This window comes from Saccopteryx leptura, chromosome 3 (genome assembly GCF_036850995.1).
Source record: "Saccopteryx leptura isolate mSacLep1 chromosome 3, mSacLep1_pri_phased_curated, whole genome shotgun sequence".
In the NCBI taxonomy this organism is placed as follows: domain Eukaryota; kingdom Metazoa; phylum Chordata; class Mammalia; order Chiroptera; family Emballonuridae; genus Saccopteryx; species Saccopteryx leptura.
Window position 1 is genome coordinate 136,352,631 of NC_089505.1, and position 17,369 is coordinate 136,369,999.

The following is a 17,369-nucleotide window of genomic DNA, read 5'->3' on the forward strand; positions in this document are numbered from 1 at the left end:
CCGGAAAACAGTTTGCAGAAAGAAAATACAGTTGAATAAAAAGTATTAAGATCTGAAATCAGAAAACCAGAATTTGAGTCACAATTTAGGCAAATAATCTCATGCTCTGTAGGCCTCAATTCCTCATCTGGGCTATGGAAAAATTATAACAAAATAATATAGTAATAACAATAACATTTTTTTTAATGGTTACTATGTTTCAGGCACAGTTCTAAATGTTTTGCATGTAATAACTCACTTAATCCTCACAGTAACCCTATGGAGGTGACTCTGCCCATTTTACTGATAAAGAATGATGACAGAGAGGTTAAATCAACTGCCCAGAATCACACAGCTATTATGTGCCATAAACAGAATTTCAACCTGTAAAATGTGCCCTGGAGCCTGTATCCTATTTTTGCTATGTTCTTCTGCCTCTCTGGGTTATGAAAATGAGAATGTAGTAAAAAGTATTTTAAGAATATACAAATGCTCATCATTACTGCTGAATATCAAGTGACTGGACAAAATAATCCAAACAAAATCCTAGATCATTAATCTACAATCAACATTCCAAAAATTGTATCTATTATATGCTCGGGATGAGTATAAAGGTTAACAATGCACGTGCCTTGTCCTCAAAAAGCAGGGAGACAAGAGGCAATATTAGATATAGACAAAACGTACATGCTGCTTTTCTATGATGAGCTGAGGTAAGTAGGACGATCAGTGATACAGAATAAAGAACTTGTGATAAATCATCAGCTTCAAAAAAAGTAACAGCAAAGAGTTAGAAAAGAGCTAAGCCAGAAAAGAAATCAGCAGGTTTCTTTTTAAAATAAAGGTTTGTGACCATTATAAAGCTTTAAAAAATGAAAGATAGGGTTTCAAACAGCAACAGTTTTTTCAAAGAGCAACAGATTTCATAATGCATATCATAAAAGGGATGATCACTACCAAGAAAAGTTCCTAAGCCATATCATATTACATATTTGTAATAAAAAAAGTTGATATGTACTGGCACTAATAAAAAGTCCTGTTCTAAGCACTTTAGAGGTATTGATTTATTTAATCTTTACAACAACTCTATATGGTAGGTCCTACTATTACTGTATCTCATTTTATAGATAGGGAAAATGAGGCATAGTGAGGTGAAGTAACTTGCCCACATTGACTCAATGAAGAACAGTGCTAGGAAGTCAAACTCAAGGCAGTTTGCCTCCAGAGTTTGTGCTATATTTCCTCTAGAAGGAAACTATGAAGCAGAACAAGAATTTATTCAAAAGTATTATTCAGCCTTGTTTGGCAACAAGGAAGAAAGTACCTTTCATTCATGATAAGCAGATAATAATTCATCATCTATAGCAGTTCTGTCCTTGGTCTTCCATCCAAATTAAGTCTGCACATTTCTCCTGGACTCTCATCTACTCCTCTGACTTCAATTACAATCAACTTACTGATGACTCTCAATTCTAGATCTTCAGCTCTGCCTCTCTCTTTTGTACCTTAAACCTGCATCAGCAACCTAGTAGACATTTCTTTGAATACTCCAGGAGCACCTCAAAATCATGTCCAAAACCAAATCACCTCCATTCCATCTCATTTCCACCCTCAAACCTCATCTTCTTCCTGTACTCACTTACTCAATAACTGGATATCACCCCATACTCCTCTTTCTCACCTTAGATCCAATCAATCACTAATCACTAATCTCTGCTATATTGACCTCCTAAGTAGCCCTCTAACTAAGGTGACCAATCGTTCTCCTTAAGGGAGGACAGTCCTTCTTTTGTAAGTTCCGTCCTCCCTTGAAAAGTGTCCTCCTACATATTCTCCTTTTTGATATTGGAAGACTAATCTGTAAATGTCCGTATTCGATCGATGCAGAGTCGATCCATTGCATGTGATGTGACGTATTTGTATCTAAATGAGTACTTTTTTCTTAACAATTATTATTAAAAATTAATAGGCATGTAAGCATAATTGCAATATAAAATATTACAAACATTTTATTATACATTTATCATATTATAGTGTATAATTGTTGCAATGAATAAAATATTTCTTTTATTTACGATTTTGTTTTCTTCAATTTATTTTTGACCTCCTTTTTATTGTAAAAAAGTTGGTCACCTTACTCTAACAAACACATAGCTCTTCATTTCCATTGCCTTAACTTTACAAGACTGGATTAATGTGAATTTAGTGCTGTTTTGCAAAACTGGTTTGTGTGTGTGCGTGCGTGCGTGTGTGTGTGTGTGTGTGTGTTGTTCTGTCCTATCTGAGGACAAACTCCATAGATGGAGAACAGGTATATATTTCATATCTGACTCCATAATGTGCACATTCTTGATCAGGGTAATGTTCTCAGAGATGGACTTTTGGTTCCATTTAAAGAGGAATTAATACTAAGCACATGTGACAGGTAATACATCCTTTTTAAATGCCTCAGAAATAACCCAGTTGTTACCAAAAAAAAAAGAAGTAATTTTGTATTAAATCTATCACAGCTCCTTAGGATATACTAATTATCCAAGTGTTCAATGATAGCTAGGATGTAGGCCATGCACTCTGCATGCTGAACACTTTACACAAATCATGCCGTTTCACTTTCACACCAAGTCTATGATCTGGCTACTGTTATTATACCCATTTTCCATATGAGGAAATTAAAACGTAAGAGAGCTTAAACAATTTGGCTAAGGTGGCAAGTTAGAAAATAAAAGTAGGGATCTGAAGCCATGTCATGGCCTGACACTAGAGCCCATGCTCTTTAGCACTTACTATCTTAAAGCCTTTTAAGGACATAATGAAATGTTTTAAAACTCCAAAGAAAAAAATTAAGCACAAAGCTTAAACCAAAGAAATGTTGCGTTTAAATTTACAGAGTGCCAAAACAAAGTAACACTATGGAAGTTCAGGCAGGTAAGAAAGGACCTCTCTGGGAGGTCCAAAAATGTTTAGGAAACGCCAACAAACTAAAAAGATCCCCAGCCACAGAAATACAAATGTCAAGAAATACATTTGAATTTTTCTTTTTCTTGGGACATCATAATTCACAGAAATATGGTCTTATTAAAAGCAAAAATATCTAGTGTCTTATACATTAGCATTTTCCACAGAGAAATTCTACAAATATTAGAATCCCCCACAGTAATTCAATTTTTTAGTTTTGAGGGGAGGGAAGGTGACAATCAACCCACACAAACAGGTGCAAGGCTCCTAAAATACGGGTGAAAAGAGCCAGTGCCGTAAAGAACACTGTCCACCATCCATCTTTCTCCAGTGATACGTCAAACGTAGGGGCCCACTAAAATTCACATGGCATTCGCATCAAGCTTTAGCCTACAATTCGTCCAACGTTCAGCAGCTAGCCGCATACCAAAGGTGCAGACCACAGGCTCTCAACTTTTCATTTCGGCCCCACGGTCCACCTTCCGGGTGCACGACCCCCCTGGGAGCTGGACCCCCGGGTGCAAAAAGGGCTCGAGTCAGATTCCTCCGAAAGGCAAAGAGGCGCGAGGGGGGCGGCCTCCCCCGGCCGGGAGCCCGCCGCGCGCCGCTCCTTTTGTTGGGGTGGAGAGGAGGGCGGACCCCGCACCCTCCAGGGGGCAAGCGGGGAGTGGGCGGGGAGAGGAGCCCGGCGAACGCCGCGGCTCCGGGATGCGGACACAAAAGAATTTGGGGAGCGCTGATCTGCCAGCCGGCCGGTAGGCTTCCCCCACCGCCCCTTCAATAAGCCTCCGCGAAACTCCAGGCCCCGGCAGCCCAGGACTCTCTGGGTCCCCCGACCCAGTGACACTGAGGGCCGGGGGCCGGGCCGCGTGAGGCCTCGGCAGCGGCCGCAGCACCGCGAGCCTCCCCGCCCGGCCGCAGGCCCGGCCGCGGGATCCCGGCCCCCGCGCCGCCACACCCACCCGCCTCCTCGGCCCGACCCGGGAGGACTCCCCCGCTCTCCTCTCGCTGCGGCGGCGCGTCGCACGCCCGAGATTTACCTGCTGATCTTCTGGGCGAAGGCGCGGCGCTCGGCCATGGCTGCGGAGGCGGCGGCGGCGGCGGTCTGGGCGCGGACCGGCGGGCGCGTGCCTCCTCGCTCGCCCTCCCTCCCGCGAGGCCTCCACCACTCCCCGCTCCGGACTCGGGAGGTTGGGGCTGGCGGCCGGAGCCCGGAACGAGCCCTGCCGTAAAGCTCCTGAGAGGGGCGCAGCGAGAAACCGCTCCTCCCCCCCCCCCCCCCCCCCGCGCGGGTCGATCCCCGAGGGAGCGCCGGCTTCCGAGCGCCGCCGCGGCGGGCGGGAACCAGGGGAAGAGTGGGGCGTGGGGGACCGCACGAACGACCAGACCGAGAGGGGGCCCGGCGACCTAGCGGGGGGAGGGCCCTTCCCGAGGAGGGCTGGGGGAGTGGACGATTCCGAGGGGGCTGTGCTCTGCCGCCTAAGATGGCTCGGTTCGAGTTCCTGCAGCGCCCATCTCGGAGCTGTGAAAAGCACTTTCTCTTCCGTTTCCACCCTGGGAATGTGGTCTGACTGGAGAAACAATAGTTCGTCTCATAGAAAAAGAGCCAGAAAAGACCATTCTACAGAAGTAACAGTAATAATAGTTGACTTGTGGCGCTTAGTCAGACCCTGATTAAAGTTTTATACGCAGAATCTTGCTTAAAATTGACAACAGCTCTCTGAAGTAAGTTGTTACCACTATTTTAGAGTGAAGGAAATTGGTTCAGAGAAGCTAAACTCCTGGCCCCAGGTCACGCAGACGGTAGCCTCTTCCACTGACTTTCAGACCTGGCAGAGCCCAGGCCTTTTCTTTGAGGGCAAATGTTTCTGTGTTGATAGTTCTCTTCCTGAGCCTGTTACTTCTCCTTTGGGATCTCATTTTTTATTTATATATATTGGACAAAGTGAGCTCTGTGTACTTTTCCAATTTCTTATTCTATTAAATAATTTGTTTACCAATCTAACTGAGTTTGCTCGTTAAATTTGATTAAGAGGGACTAGCAGAAATCATGTTTTATTATTCTGTTGTTATCCTATAGTGTCTAAATTGTTTGGCTCCTAATGCATATTTGCTAATTAGTGGCGTTATGGTCAAAATAAGAAAAATATCTTGGTTTGTTGTACCTTTCCTCTTAAGTAGTGCAAGAATTTAATATAAGTATTCATTTATTAATATGTTCTTGCTGTGTCCTTGTGAAGTTCTTTGGATACTTGTTTTCCTCTTTTACAGTTGGAAATCTGTAGCATTCAGCCATTAAGGTTTTTGCCCAGTCACACACTGAGTCAGAGGTGAAACCTCAATTAGTCAGATCCATAACTTCCTGTCCAGTGCTGTAACCACTGTGGAAGATTTCATTTATATATTGTACAACAATGCTCATTCCAGTAAAGATCGTCTACCCAAAGAGAAGTATGGAGCTTCTACTTAAGTGTAGAGCCCATCTAGGTATTCTAGAGAATACAAAGGTGAACTAGACTCAGTCCTGCTCTCAAGAAGATTGAGTCCATTGGAAAAAATGAAACAGCTATTTAAAGAACTGTAAGTCAAGGCTAACACCATCTCCTGGCCTTTCAGACTCTTTGGATAGGAACCCAATCTTATTCTCTCCCTTACTATGTGACCATGGGAAATTACTTAGCCTCAACTCTAAAATGAGGGAAATAATTGGGCATACTTGAAAGACTATAGTGAGGATTCATTGAGTTAATTCATGTAAAGTTCTTAGAACAGGATATATGATAAGTACTATACGTATTAGCTGCTGTTATTATCATTATTCATCATTACACTTAAGCTTGTCCTAGGTGCTTGATAGTCCTGAATCGGTTGTCTGCTCTCAAGCTCCCCGCCAGATGTTTGATGCCTTTATCTCTGCTCTCCAGACATCTTTTCACTACTCTCTTAGAGAACTGACCACATTCTGTTTTGAATAGTTCTTTGTATGCTTGACTCACTAGTTGCCAAAGTATTTGGAAGGACATTACATTCACTGTGCAGCTTACTGGGAACATTTAGAGCAGAAAGCGGATTTGCAGAACCAAGCTGTAAGCAGAATAGATAGAGTTTGGGGAATACTCCAAGCAAGAATTACGGCCCCCACCTCTAGGGAACAACTGGCAGTCAGAGACTAGTAAGTGTGGGCAGATGTCCATGTTCCACCGGGGTCCGACCTCAGGGAAATGTATGGAGCTCAACAAAGGGAGTGAGCGGAATTATTTTGGCTGACCAACATGCATACTTCCCAACTACCCCCTGTACACACACATGCACACACCCTGGTCTCAATCCTCCATACTACTGTGGAGCTGATTCCCCCCCATTTCTCACTCCCCCTGCCCTCCCAGTTTAAAAACTGAGTGTGTGTGGCCTAAGCCTTGGAAAGCAGAGCAGCACATTCTCCTGACTTCTGTGACTAGTTTACTAATAGGCATGTGAATCAAGTCAAGACAATTGAGCCCAATCATAACTAAAAGTTACATGTGCTATATACACCAGGAGCCTCCATCTCATTTGCCTGAGAGTGAAGCCAAACATAGCAAAGAGGAGAGCAAAAAAATGGAAAGGACAAGGAGATGACTCCTTATAACATTACTTGATCTGTGGACTTGGCAACTATGTGAAGTAATAATATGCCGAAGTTCTGTTTGTTTCTTTGTTTTTGGTTTGTGGTTTTTGCTTAAGCTGATTTGAGTTCATTTGTTCTTTTGTCATTAACAACTGAAAGAGTCTTACCTGATAAAGACCTTTATTTAGTCAACCAATACTACTAGGCCCTGGAGATATAATGGTAAATAAGACACTATTTGAGTCCTTACAAAGTTTAGAGTCCGGCTGCTCCCGGTGTCAGAATGTCATAGCCAGGTTGTCCCTCAACAGGCTACCCACCTTTCCCCGGTATCCTCCTGCGGATCAGGAGTCTTCTTTTCCCCCTTCAGGTCAATATCCTTATCCCACTGGCTTTTCTCCCATAGGAGGAGGTTCCTCTCCAGCAGCGCCAAGTAGTGGCTCCCCAGGAGCTGGAGACTACCCTGCCCCAGGTGGCTACCCAGGCCCCGGAGGCTGTCCTGGTGCCCCATGGCCAGGAGGTGCTCTATCCTATCCTGGAATTTCTCCAGGCCCAGGGTTTGGAACCCACCCACCCACACCCACACCCTACCCCCACCCCGGCAGAGCAGGCCTTTCTGGCTACCCATAGCCACCCTCACAGTCATATGGAGGTGGCCTAGCACAGGTCCCCAGGTCCCATTACCAGGTGGCTTTCCTGGAGGACAGATGCCTTCTCAACATCCTGGAGGACAGGCTCCTTACCCTAGTCAGCCTGCTGCGATGACTCAGGGAACCCAAGGAACAATTTGACCAGCTGCCAGCTTTGATGCTATTAGAGATGCAGAAATTCTGCACAAAGCAATGAAGGTTTTGGGACAGATGAACAAGCAATTGTGGACATTGTTGTCAACCATTCTAACGGTCAAAGGCAAAAAGTTAAAGCAGCTTTTAAGACCATGTATGGAAAGGATTTAATCAAAGATCTCGAGTCAGAGTTAAGTGGTAATAAGGAAGAATTGATCCTTACCCTGTTCATGCCAACTACTTATTATGATGCCTGGAGTTTACAGAATACAATGAAGGGAGCAGGAACTCAGGAACATGTATTGATTGAAATTTTATGCACAAGAACTAATCAGGAAATCCAAGAAATTGTCAGATGTTATCGGTCAGAATTTGGACAAGACCTTGAAAAGGACATTAGGTCAGATACAGGAGGGCATTTTGAACGTTTACTTGTGTCTGTGTGCCAGGGAAATCATGAGGAAAACCAGAATATTAACCACCAGTTGGTTCAAGAAGATGTTCAGCATTTCTATCAAGCTGTCAAGGGAAGACTGGGGACAGATGAATCTTGCTTCAACATGATTCTGGCCACAAGAAGTTTACCTCAGTTGAAAGCTACCATGGAGGCCTATTCCAGGATGGCTAATCAAGATTTGTTAAACAGTATTGGCTGTGAGTTTTCTGGAAATGTCGAAGTGGTTTGAAGACCGTCTTGCAGTGTGCCCCAAACCACCTGCCTTCTTTGCTGAGAGGCTCTGCTATGCTACCAAAGGTGCGGCACCGATGACTCCACCCTGGTCAGGATTGTGGTCACTCAGAGTGAGATTGATCTTGTACAAATAAAACAGATGTTCAGTCAGATGTATCAGAAGACCCTAGGCACAATGATTGCAAGTGACAGGAGTGGAGATTACTGAAGGCTTCTTCTAGTCATTGTGGGCCAGTAGCGGGGATTTTTTTTTTAATGGGTGAAGCTTTGAGAGCTTACTCTCCAAAGCAGTGACTCACCTGTATGCAGCAATATCAACCATCATCTAACCAAAAGAGCTTTTTATTAAAGACTGTGTCAGGGTTGTGCTGGGTTTGCACATGTGCTTATAGCCTTAATTCCAATGTTATTTTTTTCTCTATATAATCAATGTAAAGCCATATCATAATGATGTAGTATTAATGTAATGTTTGTAAAGCATAATTTTCTCACTGCTGTTATTCTGATCAGGATATCAACTTGAATAAAAACCACAGCAATGTCTAAAAAAAAAAAGTTTTAAGTCTGGCTCTGGCTGGATAGCTCAGTTGGTTAGAGCATCATTCTAAAGTGCAGAGGTTGCCAGTTGGATCCCTGAGCAGGGTATATACAAAAACAAATCAATGTTCCTCTCTCTCCTCTTCTCTCTCTCTCTCTCTCTCTCTCTTTCTCTCTCTCCCTCTCCCTTCTTCTTAAAAAAGGTTACAGTCTCATTGAAAACACAAACAAGTAAAATGTATATTAAGTACTACACGGGAAAACTTCAGGATGCTGATGTAAGTTCTAGATAACATCAGTTCTCAGCATCCGTTAAAGACAACTTATCACTAGGATGTTCATTTGATGAAGGCAGTGAAAACTTGATGAGAGTCTAACTCTTTGTTTAACCCTGTTAAAACTTTGTGGAAAGACTGTTTGGAACTCTGGAGCATCAGTGGCTCAGCCGTTGACGGATTCAGAACCCAAGTCTCCCACTGAATAGATATTAGAAAGAAACTAGTTACCAAGAGGCAGGATCAATTTGGCAAAGTAGCCTCAAAACAGTGACTTTAAGTAAGAAAGCCTCAGGACAATTTTCTCACTAGATGTGCACAGTTATCTAAAGTCCTTCTAGCAGAAGGCTTAGGGATGTGGCAAGAAGGAAAAAAGGGGAGAGGGGTTCATATTAGTTTTACATCCTAATCTTGATTGATTTTGAGTTTCCCACCTTTAGTATAGCACTAAGGAAGATTATGGTTATGGCAGGATCAAGATTCTAAGGCCACAAAATTTTTGTGTTATGAGGGATAAAATTCTGGCTTTACAGGCAGAATGTTTTCTCTTTGGGGTTTTAGGGAGGGGGGACAGAGAGTGGTTCCTTTTTTTAAGCTTGAGCTTTTATAAAGTATCACTGATTCATGCAACAGTGGCTCCCTCCACTGGAAGGCTCTAGAAAGGCCAAATGAGTGTGGCCCAGAGGAAGAGACAACTGGTGTGTGCCACTTGGGTTTACCTCAATTCTAGACTGAAGTCTAGGAGTTAGGCACAAAATCTAAACTAGAGATGCTTTAGTCTGCCTTGTTCTCTGTCACTCTCTCTTAATACCTAGCAATGATTTTTACAGGGGACAATTCCAGGGATTCTACACCTATGCATACTTCACAACTAGTAGCACCTATGTTTACTGTTATATTGCTTACTACACTGATCAATCGCTGCCTATTAATCTGTATATCCCATTAGACTTGATCTCTTGTTCACCATTTATTTCCAGCATCTAGTACACTGACTGATTCATTACAATCACCTCAGTGAATGTTTTTGAGCAAATAAATGCCATAAACTAAAATATTTTATGATTTTGCCTTAGTTTACACCTCCTCAAAGCAAAGCTTAAGACAAGGACTTGGAAGCAGGTAGTTTATTAGGAAGTGATCCCACAAAGCTGGAATGAGGGAGTCGATAGAGTGGAACAGAGAGGAGAAAGTCAGTAAAGAGTCTGTCATTGAGGTGTTACCACAGTGGGCAGCAAGGTTCAATCCTGCCTGCAACCAACTCCTGAAAAATTGCACCTAAACTGTCCCTCTGAGGTTGAGAGTTTAGTTAGTATTTTCTAAACCCCTTGGTTGAAGGCTGACCCTGGGGACATTAGCATTCTATACTCGTGAGAGACATGGTAGGTACTTCAAACCTCTCGATCTAATGATGAATTTATGGGAAATACAAAGGGTAAAGAAACATGTTAAGCAACACCCTCGTTTTGCAATTAGCAAAATTGAAAATATGGGAACTTCTACAGGTCAAAATAACCTGGTTCCTTCAACAAAATAAATGGCAAGGAAGATGACTACAATCAAAAGGACAGCTACAGTGATGAAGAGGTAGAGAAATTGGAATTCTAGTATGTGGCTGGTGAAAATGTAAAGTGCTGTGCCACTAAGTTAAAAAGTCTGACTGCCTGACCAGGCGGTGGCGCAGTGGATAGAGTGTCGGACTGGGATGCGGAAGGACCCAGGTTCGAGACCCTGGGGTTGCCAGCTTGAGCGTGGGCTCATCTGGCTTAAGCAAAAAGCTCACTAGCATGGACCCAAGGTCACTGGCTCGAGCAGGGGGTTACTCAGTCTGCTGAAGGCCTGCAGTCATGGCACATATGAAAAAGCAATCAATGAACAACTACGGTGTCACAACGAAAAACTGATGATTGATGCTTCTCATCTCTCTCCGTTCCTGTCTGTCTGTCCGTCTAGCCCTCTATCTGACTCTCTCTCTGTCCCTGTAAAAAAAAAAAAAATTTAAAAATAAAAAAGTCTGACTGGTCTTCAAAAGGTTGAACATAGTTACCCTATGTCCCAACAATTCCATTCATAGGTGTATATGCAAGAGAATTGAAGATACGTTCACACAAAAGTTTTTATATGTATATTCATAGCACGACTATTTATAAATAACCCCAAAGTGGAAACAACCCAAATACCTACCAACTGATTAATGGATAAAATATGGTATATCCATACAATGAATATTATTAGACAATAAAAACAAAGTACTGGTATGCTAAGTGAAAAGAGACAGACACAAAGGCCATAAGTTGTATGATTCCATTTTTATGACATGTCCAGAATAGATATCCATAGAGACAGGAAGTAGATTAGTGGTTTCCAGGGGCTGAGAGGGAGAATGGGAAGTGACTGGTGTTGGGTATAGTGCTTCTTTGAAGGGTGATGAAAATATTCTAAAATTAATTGTGATAGTTGCCCAATTCTATGACTATAATAAAAAATATGATTTGTACACTTTAAATGGGTGAATCATATGGCATGTGAACTGTTTTTATTCACAACATTTTTGACACCAAATATATGGATTTTTCTCACACCAATCAGTGCTCTAACTCTCTGGATACCAACTAGGTGACCTATAATTCACCTTAATTCTGACGCCACCTGGTATGAGTCTTGACCCCTACAAGTTAAGGCTTTAGTCCCAGAAAACTGCCTTCACCTCAGAGACCAGTTGCCACCCATACTTCTGACAAATGAGCTCTGATTTCAGTGGGTTCCCACGATCCCTTCTCAGGTTCAATAATTTGATAGAATGGCCCACAGAACTCAGAAAGACACTGTACTTACTATCACTAGTTCATTATAAACAGTAAGAATAAACAGCCAGATGAAATGGTACTTAAGGTGAGGTGCAGAAGTGTCCCAGCATGGGAGCTTCTGTCCCCATTGAGTTGGAGTACGCCAATCTTCCAACACCTGAGTACGTCCATCAACTCAAAAGCTTTCCAAACCCTATCATCTAAGGAGTTTTAAGGCGGTTCCATTATGTAGGCATGATTGATTAAATCATTGGCCATTGGTGATTGACCTCATCTCCTGCCCCTCCTCTCTACCAAAGTCTGTGGGTGGGGCTGAAAGTTTCAACCCTCTAATCACCAGGTTGGATCCTCTGACAACCAGCCCTCCATCCTAAAGCTATCCTGGGAGGTCACCTCATTTGCATAAACTCGGACTTGATTGAAAGGAGGTTTTTATAAATAACAAAAGATGTCTTTTCACTTCTATCACTCAGGAATTATAAGTCTTTTAGAAGATCTCTGTCAGGAATCAGGGACCAAGACCAAATGTATATTTCTTATTGTATCATATCTCAATGAAACTATCATTAAACAAGGGAATAAAATAGACTTGAGATATACTATATCAGTCAGAGTTCAACAGAGAAAGAGAACCAATAGGATAAAGAGAAATTTATTATAAGAAATTGGCTCATGCACATATGGAGGCTAAGTCCCAAGATCTGCAGTTAGCAAGCTGGATACTCAGGAGAGGCAAGGATGTAGTCCCAGCCCAAGTCAGAAAGCAGGAGGACCAGGAGAGCTGACGATGGAGTTCCAGTCCGAAAGCCAACAGGCTCAAGGTCCAGAAAGGGTTAATATTTCATTTTGAGTTGTCTGAAGGTAGGAAAAAATGGATATCCCAGCTCAAAGGCCATTACAACAAGCATTCCCTCTCATTCAGGGGAAGGTCGGCCTTTTTGTTCTATTCAGACCTTCCATTAATTGGATGAAGGCCTGCTAACCTTACGGAGGATGGTTATCTGCTTTATGCAGTCTATTGATTTAAATTTTAAACTCATCTAAACAACCTCTTGGAAACACCCAAAATAATGTTTGACCAAATATTTGGGCTCCCTGTGACCCAGTCAAGTAGACCCATAAAATTAACCATCACACATAACATGACATTTTCTGGGTTCAAAGAAAACAAACCAACTACTATGATATAAAATAAAAAGCACTTGTGGCCCTGGCTGGTTGGCTCAGTGGTAGAGCGTCGGCCTGGCGTGCAGGGGTCCCGGGTTCGATTCTGGCCAGGGCACACAGGGGAAGCGCCCATCTGTTTCTCCACCCCTCCCCCTCTCCTTCCTCTCTGTCTCTCTCTTCCCCTCCCGAAGCTGAGGCTCCACTCGAGCAAAGATGGCCCGGGAGCTCGGGATGGCTCCTTGGCCTCTGCCCCAGGTGCTGGAGTGGCTCTGGTCATGGCAGAGCGACGCCCTGGAGGGGCAGAGCATCGCCCCCTGGTGGGCAGAGCGTCGCCCCCTGGTGGGCGTGCCGGGTGGATCCTGGTCCGGCGCATGCGGGAGTCTGTCTGACTGTCTCTTCCCGTTTCTAGCTGCAGAAAAATACAAAAAAAAAAAAAAAAAGCACTTGTGAGATAGCAAGTTCTGATCACTGACTGGGTATTCAGTGATTATAAGAATTATTATTTTCTGAATATCATCCATCTGTTCATCCAGATACACCCTCCACCCTGCTCTTTTCTCCAGAAGGCTGACCTATATGAACTATATAAACAGGACTTCCATATTCTCTACTATTAGCTGGGTTTGGCCAGTGAAAAATGCTGGCAAGAGAACCATGGGAGGAAGAAGAGGAATGTCAAGGTACTATTCCCCTGCCTCTTGCTTGCTATGTCTCTTGGCCAACAGACATTGCTTCTCTCAGAACAGCTCTCTACATTTCTTCTCCTTTCAGGTTCTGGTAAGCGTTCTCTCCCCTTATCCCTATGGGCCTGCAAGTAGGACCAACTTAGCCACTTACCTACGGGGTTTCCCCTATAACCACAACATTTAAATAAACCCTCTTAGAATGACCTTATTTCCTGTTGAAACCTTGATGTAGATGGGATAAGGGTTTTGTTTTTGTACCACAAAGAAAGAGAAAGGACCTTTATTCCTTGAAGATACATACTGAACTATTTATGAATTAAGTTATATAAGCTCTGATATTTGCTTTAAAAACAATCCAACCTGATTAATGTTTAATGGGTATAGTAGGTATAAAATGTCAGTATAAAAGTTTGGAAAGTTCCAGAGATCTGTTGCACAACAATGTGACTATACTTAACTCTATTGAACTTTACATTTAAAAATGTCAAGATGCTAAATTTAATGTTACAAGTTTTATGCTGCACACAAAAAGAATAATCTAGCCCTAGTCTGATAGCTCAGATGGTTAGCACTGATGCACCAAGGTTGCAGGTTCGATAGGTCAGAGCACATAAGGAAATCAGCAAATGAATGCAAAGATAAGTGGAACAGCAAATTGATCTCTCTCTGTCTGCTTTCTTTTTTCTTTATAACCAATTTAAATTTAAAAAAATAGTTATCTAACATTGGTCTTATGTTGATAATTGTTGAAACTGGGTGGTAGGGATGTTGAGATTTATTATATCATTCTTTCAAAGTGAAAAAAGAAAAGAAAAAGAAGCTTGAACGAGTATGGTGTCAGAAGGTAGAAGACGACTTGCTGATTAGGGAAGAAAGAGAGTTGAAAGCTCACAGAATGACTCTATCATGAAGCCAGGCTAACATATCTAAGCAGCCAAAGGTTAAGGAAATAAAGCAAGGAGAAGAAATGTTGGCCCGAAGGCCAGCTTGGAACTATGTCAGTGGTGCCCCGTTGTGCTGTTACTTGATTTCAGTGGGCTAGAATCTGGAAACCACCCAGAATTATTGATTCTGGATTCGGGCCCAGCTGAGCTTAGTGTTCTTTAGGAACAGCAGTGTAGATCTGGAACAAACAGCTCTGACGCAGAGAAGGGAAAAGAAACACCAAAGTTCAAGACTTGGAGTCACAGAAAGGCTCTGCATATTTGTAGGTTGTATGGAAGAATTAAGAGGAGAGAAAAAAATTGAAAATATAACAGAGACACTTTTGATAACTTTGAGAGAAAGAGGTACCTTTTGTTTGCTACCTTGAGAGGGAAGAAAAGGATGGAAAACCATTCAGCATTTTGGAGGTGGAAATAAGGGAAACTGAAGGAGCATTCCCTTTTCTCATTAAATATAATCATGTACTGTTGATATACTCCTCGTCTATCTCTATGTAACCAAAGGTGACCACCATCATACATTTGTTATATAACATAACTTATCAAGGGAGTGACTGTCTCACCCATGGTATACACCGGGGATAGTCAACCTTTTTATACCTACCTCCCACTTTTGTATCTCTGTTAGTAGTAAAATTTTCTAACTGCCCACCAGTTCCACAGTAATGGTGATTTATAAAGTAGGGAAGTAACTTTATAAAATTTATAAAGCAGAGTTACAACAAGTTAAAGCATATAATAATAATTACTTACTAAGTACTTTATGTCGGATTTTCGCTAAGTTTGGCAGAATAAATCTTTATAAAACAACTATAGTTAAATCTGTCTTTTTATTTATACTTTGGTTGCTCCACTACCGCCCACCATGAAAGCTGGAATGCCCACTAGTGGGCAGTAGGGACCAGGTTGACTACCACTGGTATACACAGTTCACACATTCTATGTAAGATACTTGAGAAGGTCTTACACAGAACATAAACACCAGAGGCAGGAATTTTGGAGGCCATCTTAAAATTCTGCCTACCATAACAAGGAAAGGAGCAAATCTCAGATGTATGAGGTCATTGCTACAACCAGGTCAGTCTATGAACTAAAAGATATGGCCTTGGCTGGGGAGCCAGGAACCACATTGAAAATTTGCCAAGAGACATGGGCAGTGAAATGGGGAAAGTCCTGAAAAACCACAATTCCTCTTGATAAAGGTAGAGCAGGAGACTATAAATTAGAAAGACTGAAATTTTAGTTCCAGCTCTGCCACAGTAATACTATGCAACTTTAAGCAAATTGCAACCTTTCTGTGCCTTCTTTCACTTCAATTATGAGAGAAAGGTGATAAAACTAGATGATTGTGAAGGTAAATAAAAATTTTGTTATCAGTATCATATGGTACTAGGACAAGTAAGAAAAAGAGTTGTAGACTATTCTTTTTCCAAATATAATAGAGAACTGCATTATTTGCTCTGTTTAAGGAACTAGATGTAGCCTTGCTTAAAGGTAGGGGGAAAGTAGGTGATTACCCCTTAACAATACTGCCAAACCCATAATTACGTGATTCTAAAATAGAAAGTCGTCTTGTATCCCAGCTTTGGTAATTGCTGTTTTACTCTACCTACAATTTGTTTTAAAGTTCACTGCTTTCTCCACTGGTTTTGCTCTCTATTATCACACAGTTATTTTACAATAGGTGATATAGGTAGTCTTTGTTGGGGCTCAAGACAGATCATCACCAAATGCCCTATAAAGGTATATCGATTTTTTGAAGTAAAGTCACTTGACAAGCCACCGGTGCCAGAAGGGTACTCAACTCTCCCTGTCTCCTTGAACACAGGAAATAAATCTCTGCTGTAAAAGGTGCTCTCCCTGCTTCGGGTGGGGTTAGAGAGACAATGTTATCACTAGAGCTAAGAGATCTAGGGCTGAAGAGTCTATATAAACAAACCCTATTACCTCTTCATTAATTTACTATCTAAGCTCAAACTTTTTTTAGATTTCTCACTAACAAATACTCAAACCTTGCTTGGATACCTTTCTTTTAAAAAAATGTATTGATTTTAGAGAAAGAGGATGAGAGAGAAAGAGAGAGAGAGAGAGAGAGAGAGAGAGAGAGAGAGAAACATCGATCTGTTCCCATATGTGCCCTGACCTGGGATTGAACCCACAACCTTTGCTTATAGAGACAATGCTCCAACCAACAGAACCATCCAGCCAGGGCAGATTTCTTTCTAATGAATACTTTTTTTAACCTGTTTTGTCAATTTTTCATAATTTTATTGTTTCTTTGTCTGAAAACTAGAACGCTGTCTGGTTCACGTTTTCTCTGAGCATCATTTATAATTGTCCTGTGAACATATATTCAATGGACTTTTCTCCTGTTAATCTGGTCTTGTGTCAGTTTTATTGTTAGTTCAGCCGTAATAACTAAGGAAGGGTAGGAAAGAGTTCTCGGCTTCCCAATACTATCAATACAATTCTGAATCAGATTCTGACCCTGTTTCTGTTCTTGCTGCTGGCTCTAATAAATTATCTAATGTGAAATCGTGATTTATAAGATATATATATTTGGTTATTCAGATGACTAAAATATATTTCCTGGCTTACAGCTTCTAAAACTTTTGGAACTTCCTGAATGATAAAAGTGATGGGAGGAGAGAGGCAAGAGAGGTAGAATCAATCACCAAACAACAAAGAGATAATCTGTCATGTATGTAATGAAGCCCCCATAAAAGCCAAAAAAAAATGAAGGGGTTCAGAGAGGTTCCTCTTTGGAAAACCAGAAAGCTTCCACTTGCCCCGATGCGATGCCAAGCACTATGTACCACAAGGACAGGAGCTTATTTGCTTGGGATCTAGCCATATCTCTTCATCTGGCTGTTGATTTATATCCTTTACATCCTTTGTAATAAATTAATAATCTAGTAAGTAAATAGATTTTCCTG

General features: G+C 41.9%; 1 protein-coding gene and 1 pseudogene across 2 annotated transcripts in view; one reads left to right on the forward strand and one right to left on the reverse strand.

Annotated features, from left to right (window-relative positions):
• Positions 1-4,152, reverse strand: part of DOCK7 (dedicator of cytokinesis 7) — a 242,981-nt gene extending 238,829 nt beyond the window's left edge. For both annotated transcript variants that reach the window (XM_066376450.1, XM_066376451.1), the window contains exon 1: positions 3,975-4,152. In XM_066376450.1, coding sequence (XP_066232547.1) covers positions 3,975-4,012 — 38 coding nt within the window. In that variant the 5' untranslated portion in view covers positions 4,013-4,152. The remainder of the gene's footprint in view (positions 1-3,974) is intronic.
• A 2,672-nt stretch (positions 4,153-6,824) lies between these two features.
• LOC136397690 (annexin A7 pseudogene) lies at positions 6,825-8,255 on the forward strand (annotated as a pseudogene).
• The last annotated feature ends 9,114 nt before the right edge of the window (positions 8,256-17,369 follow it).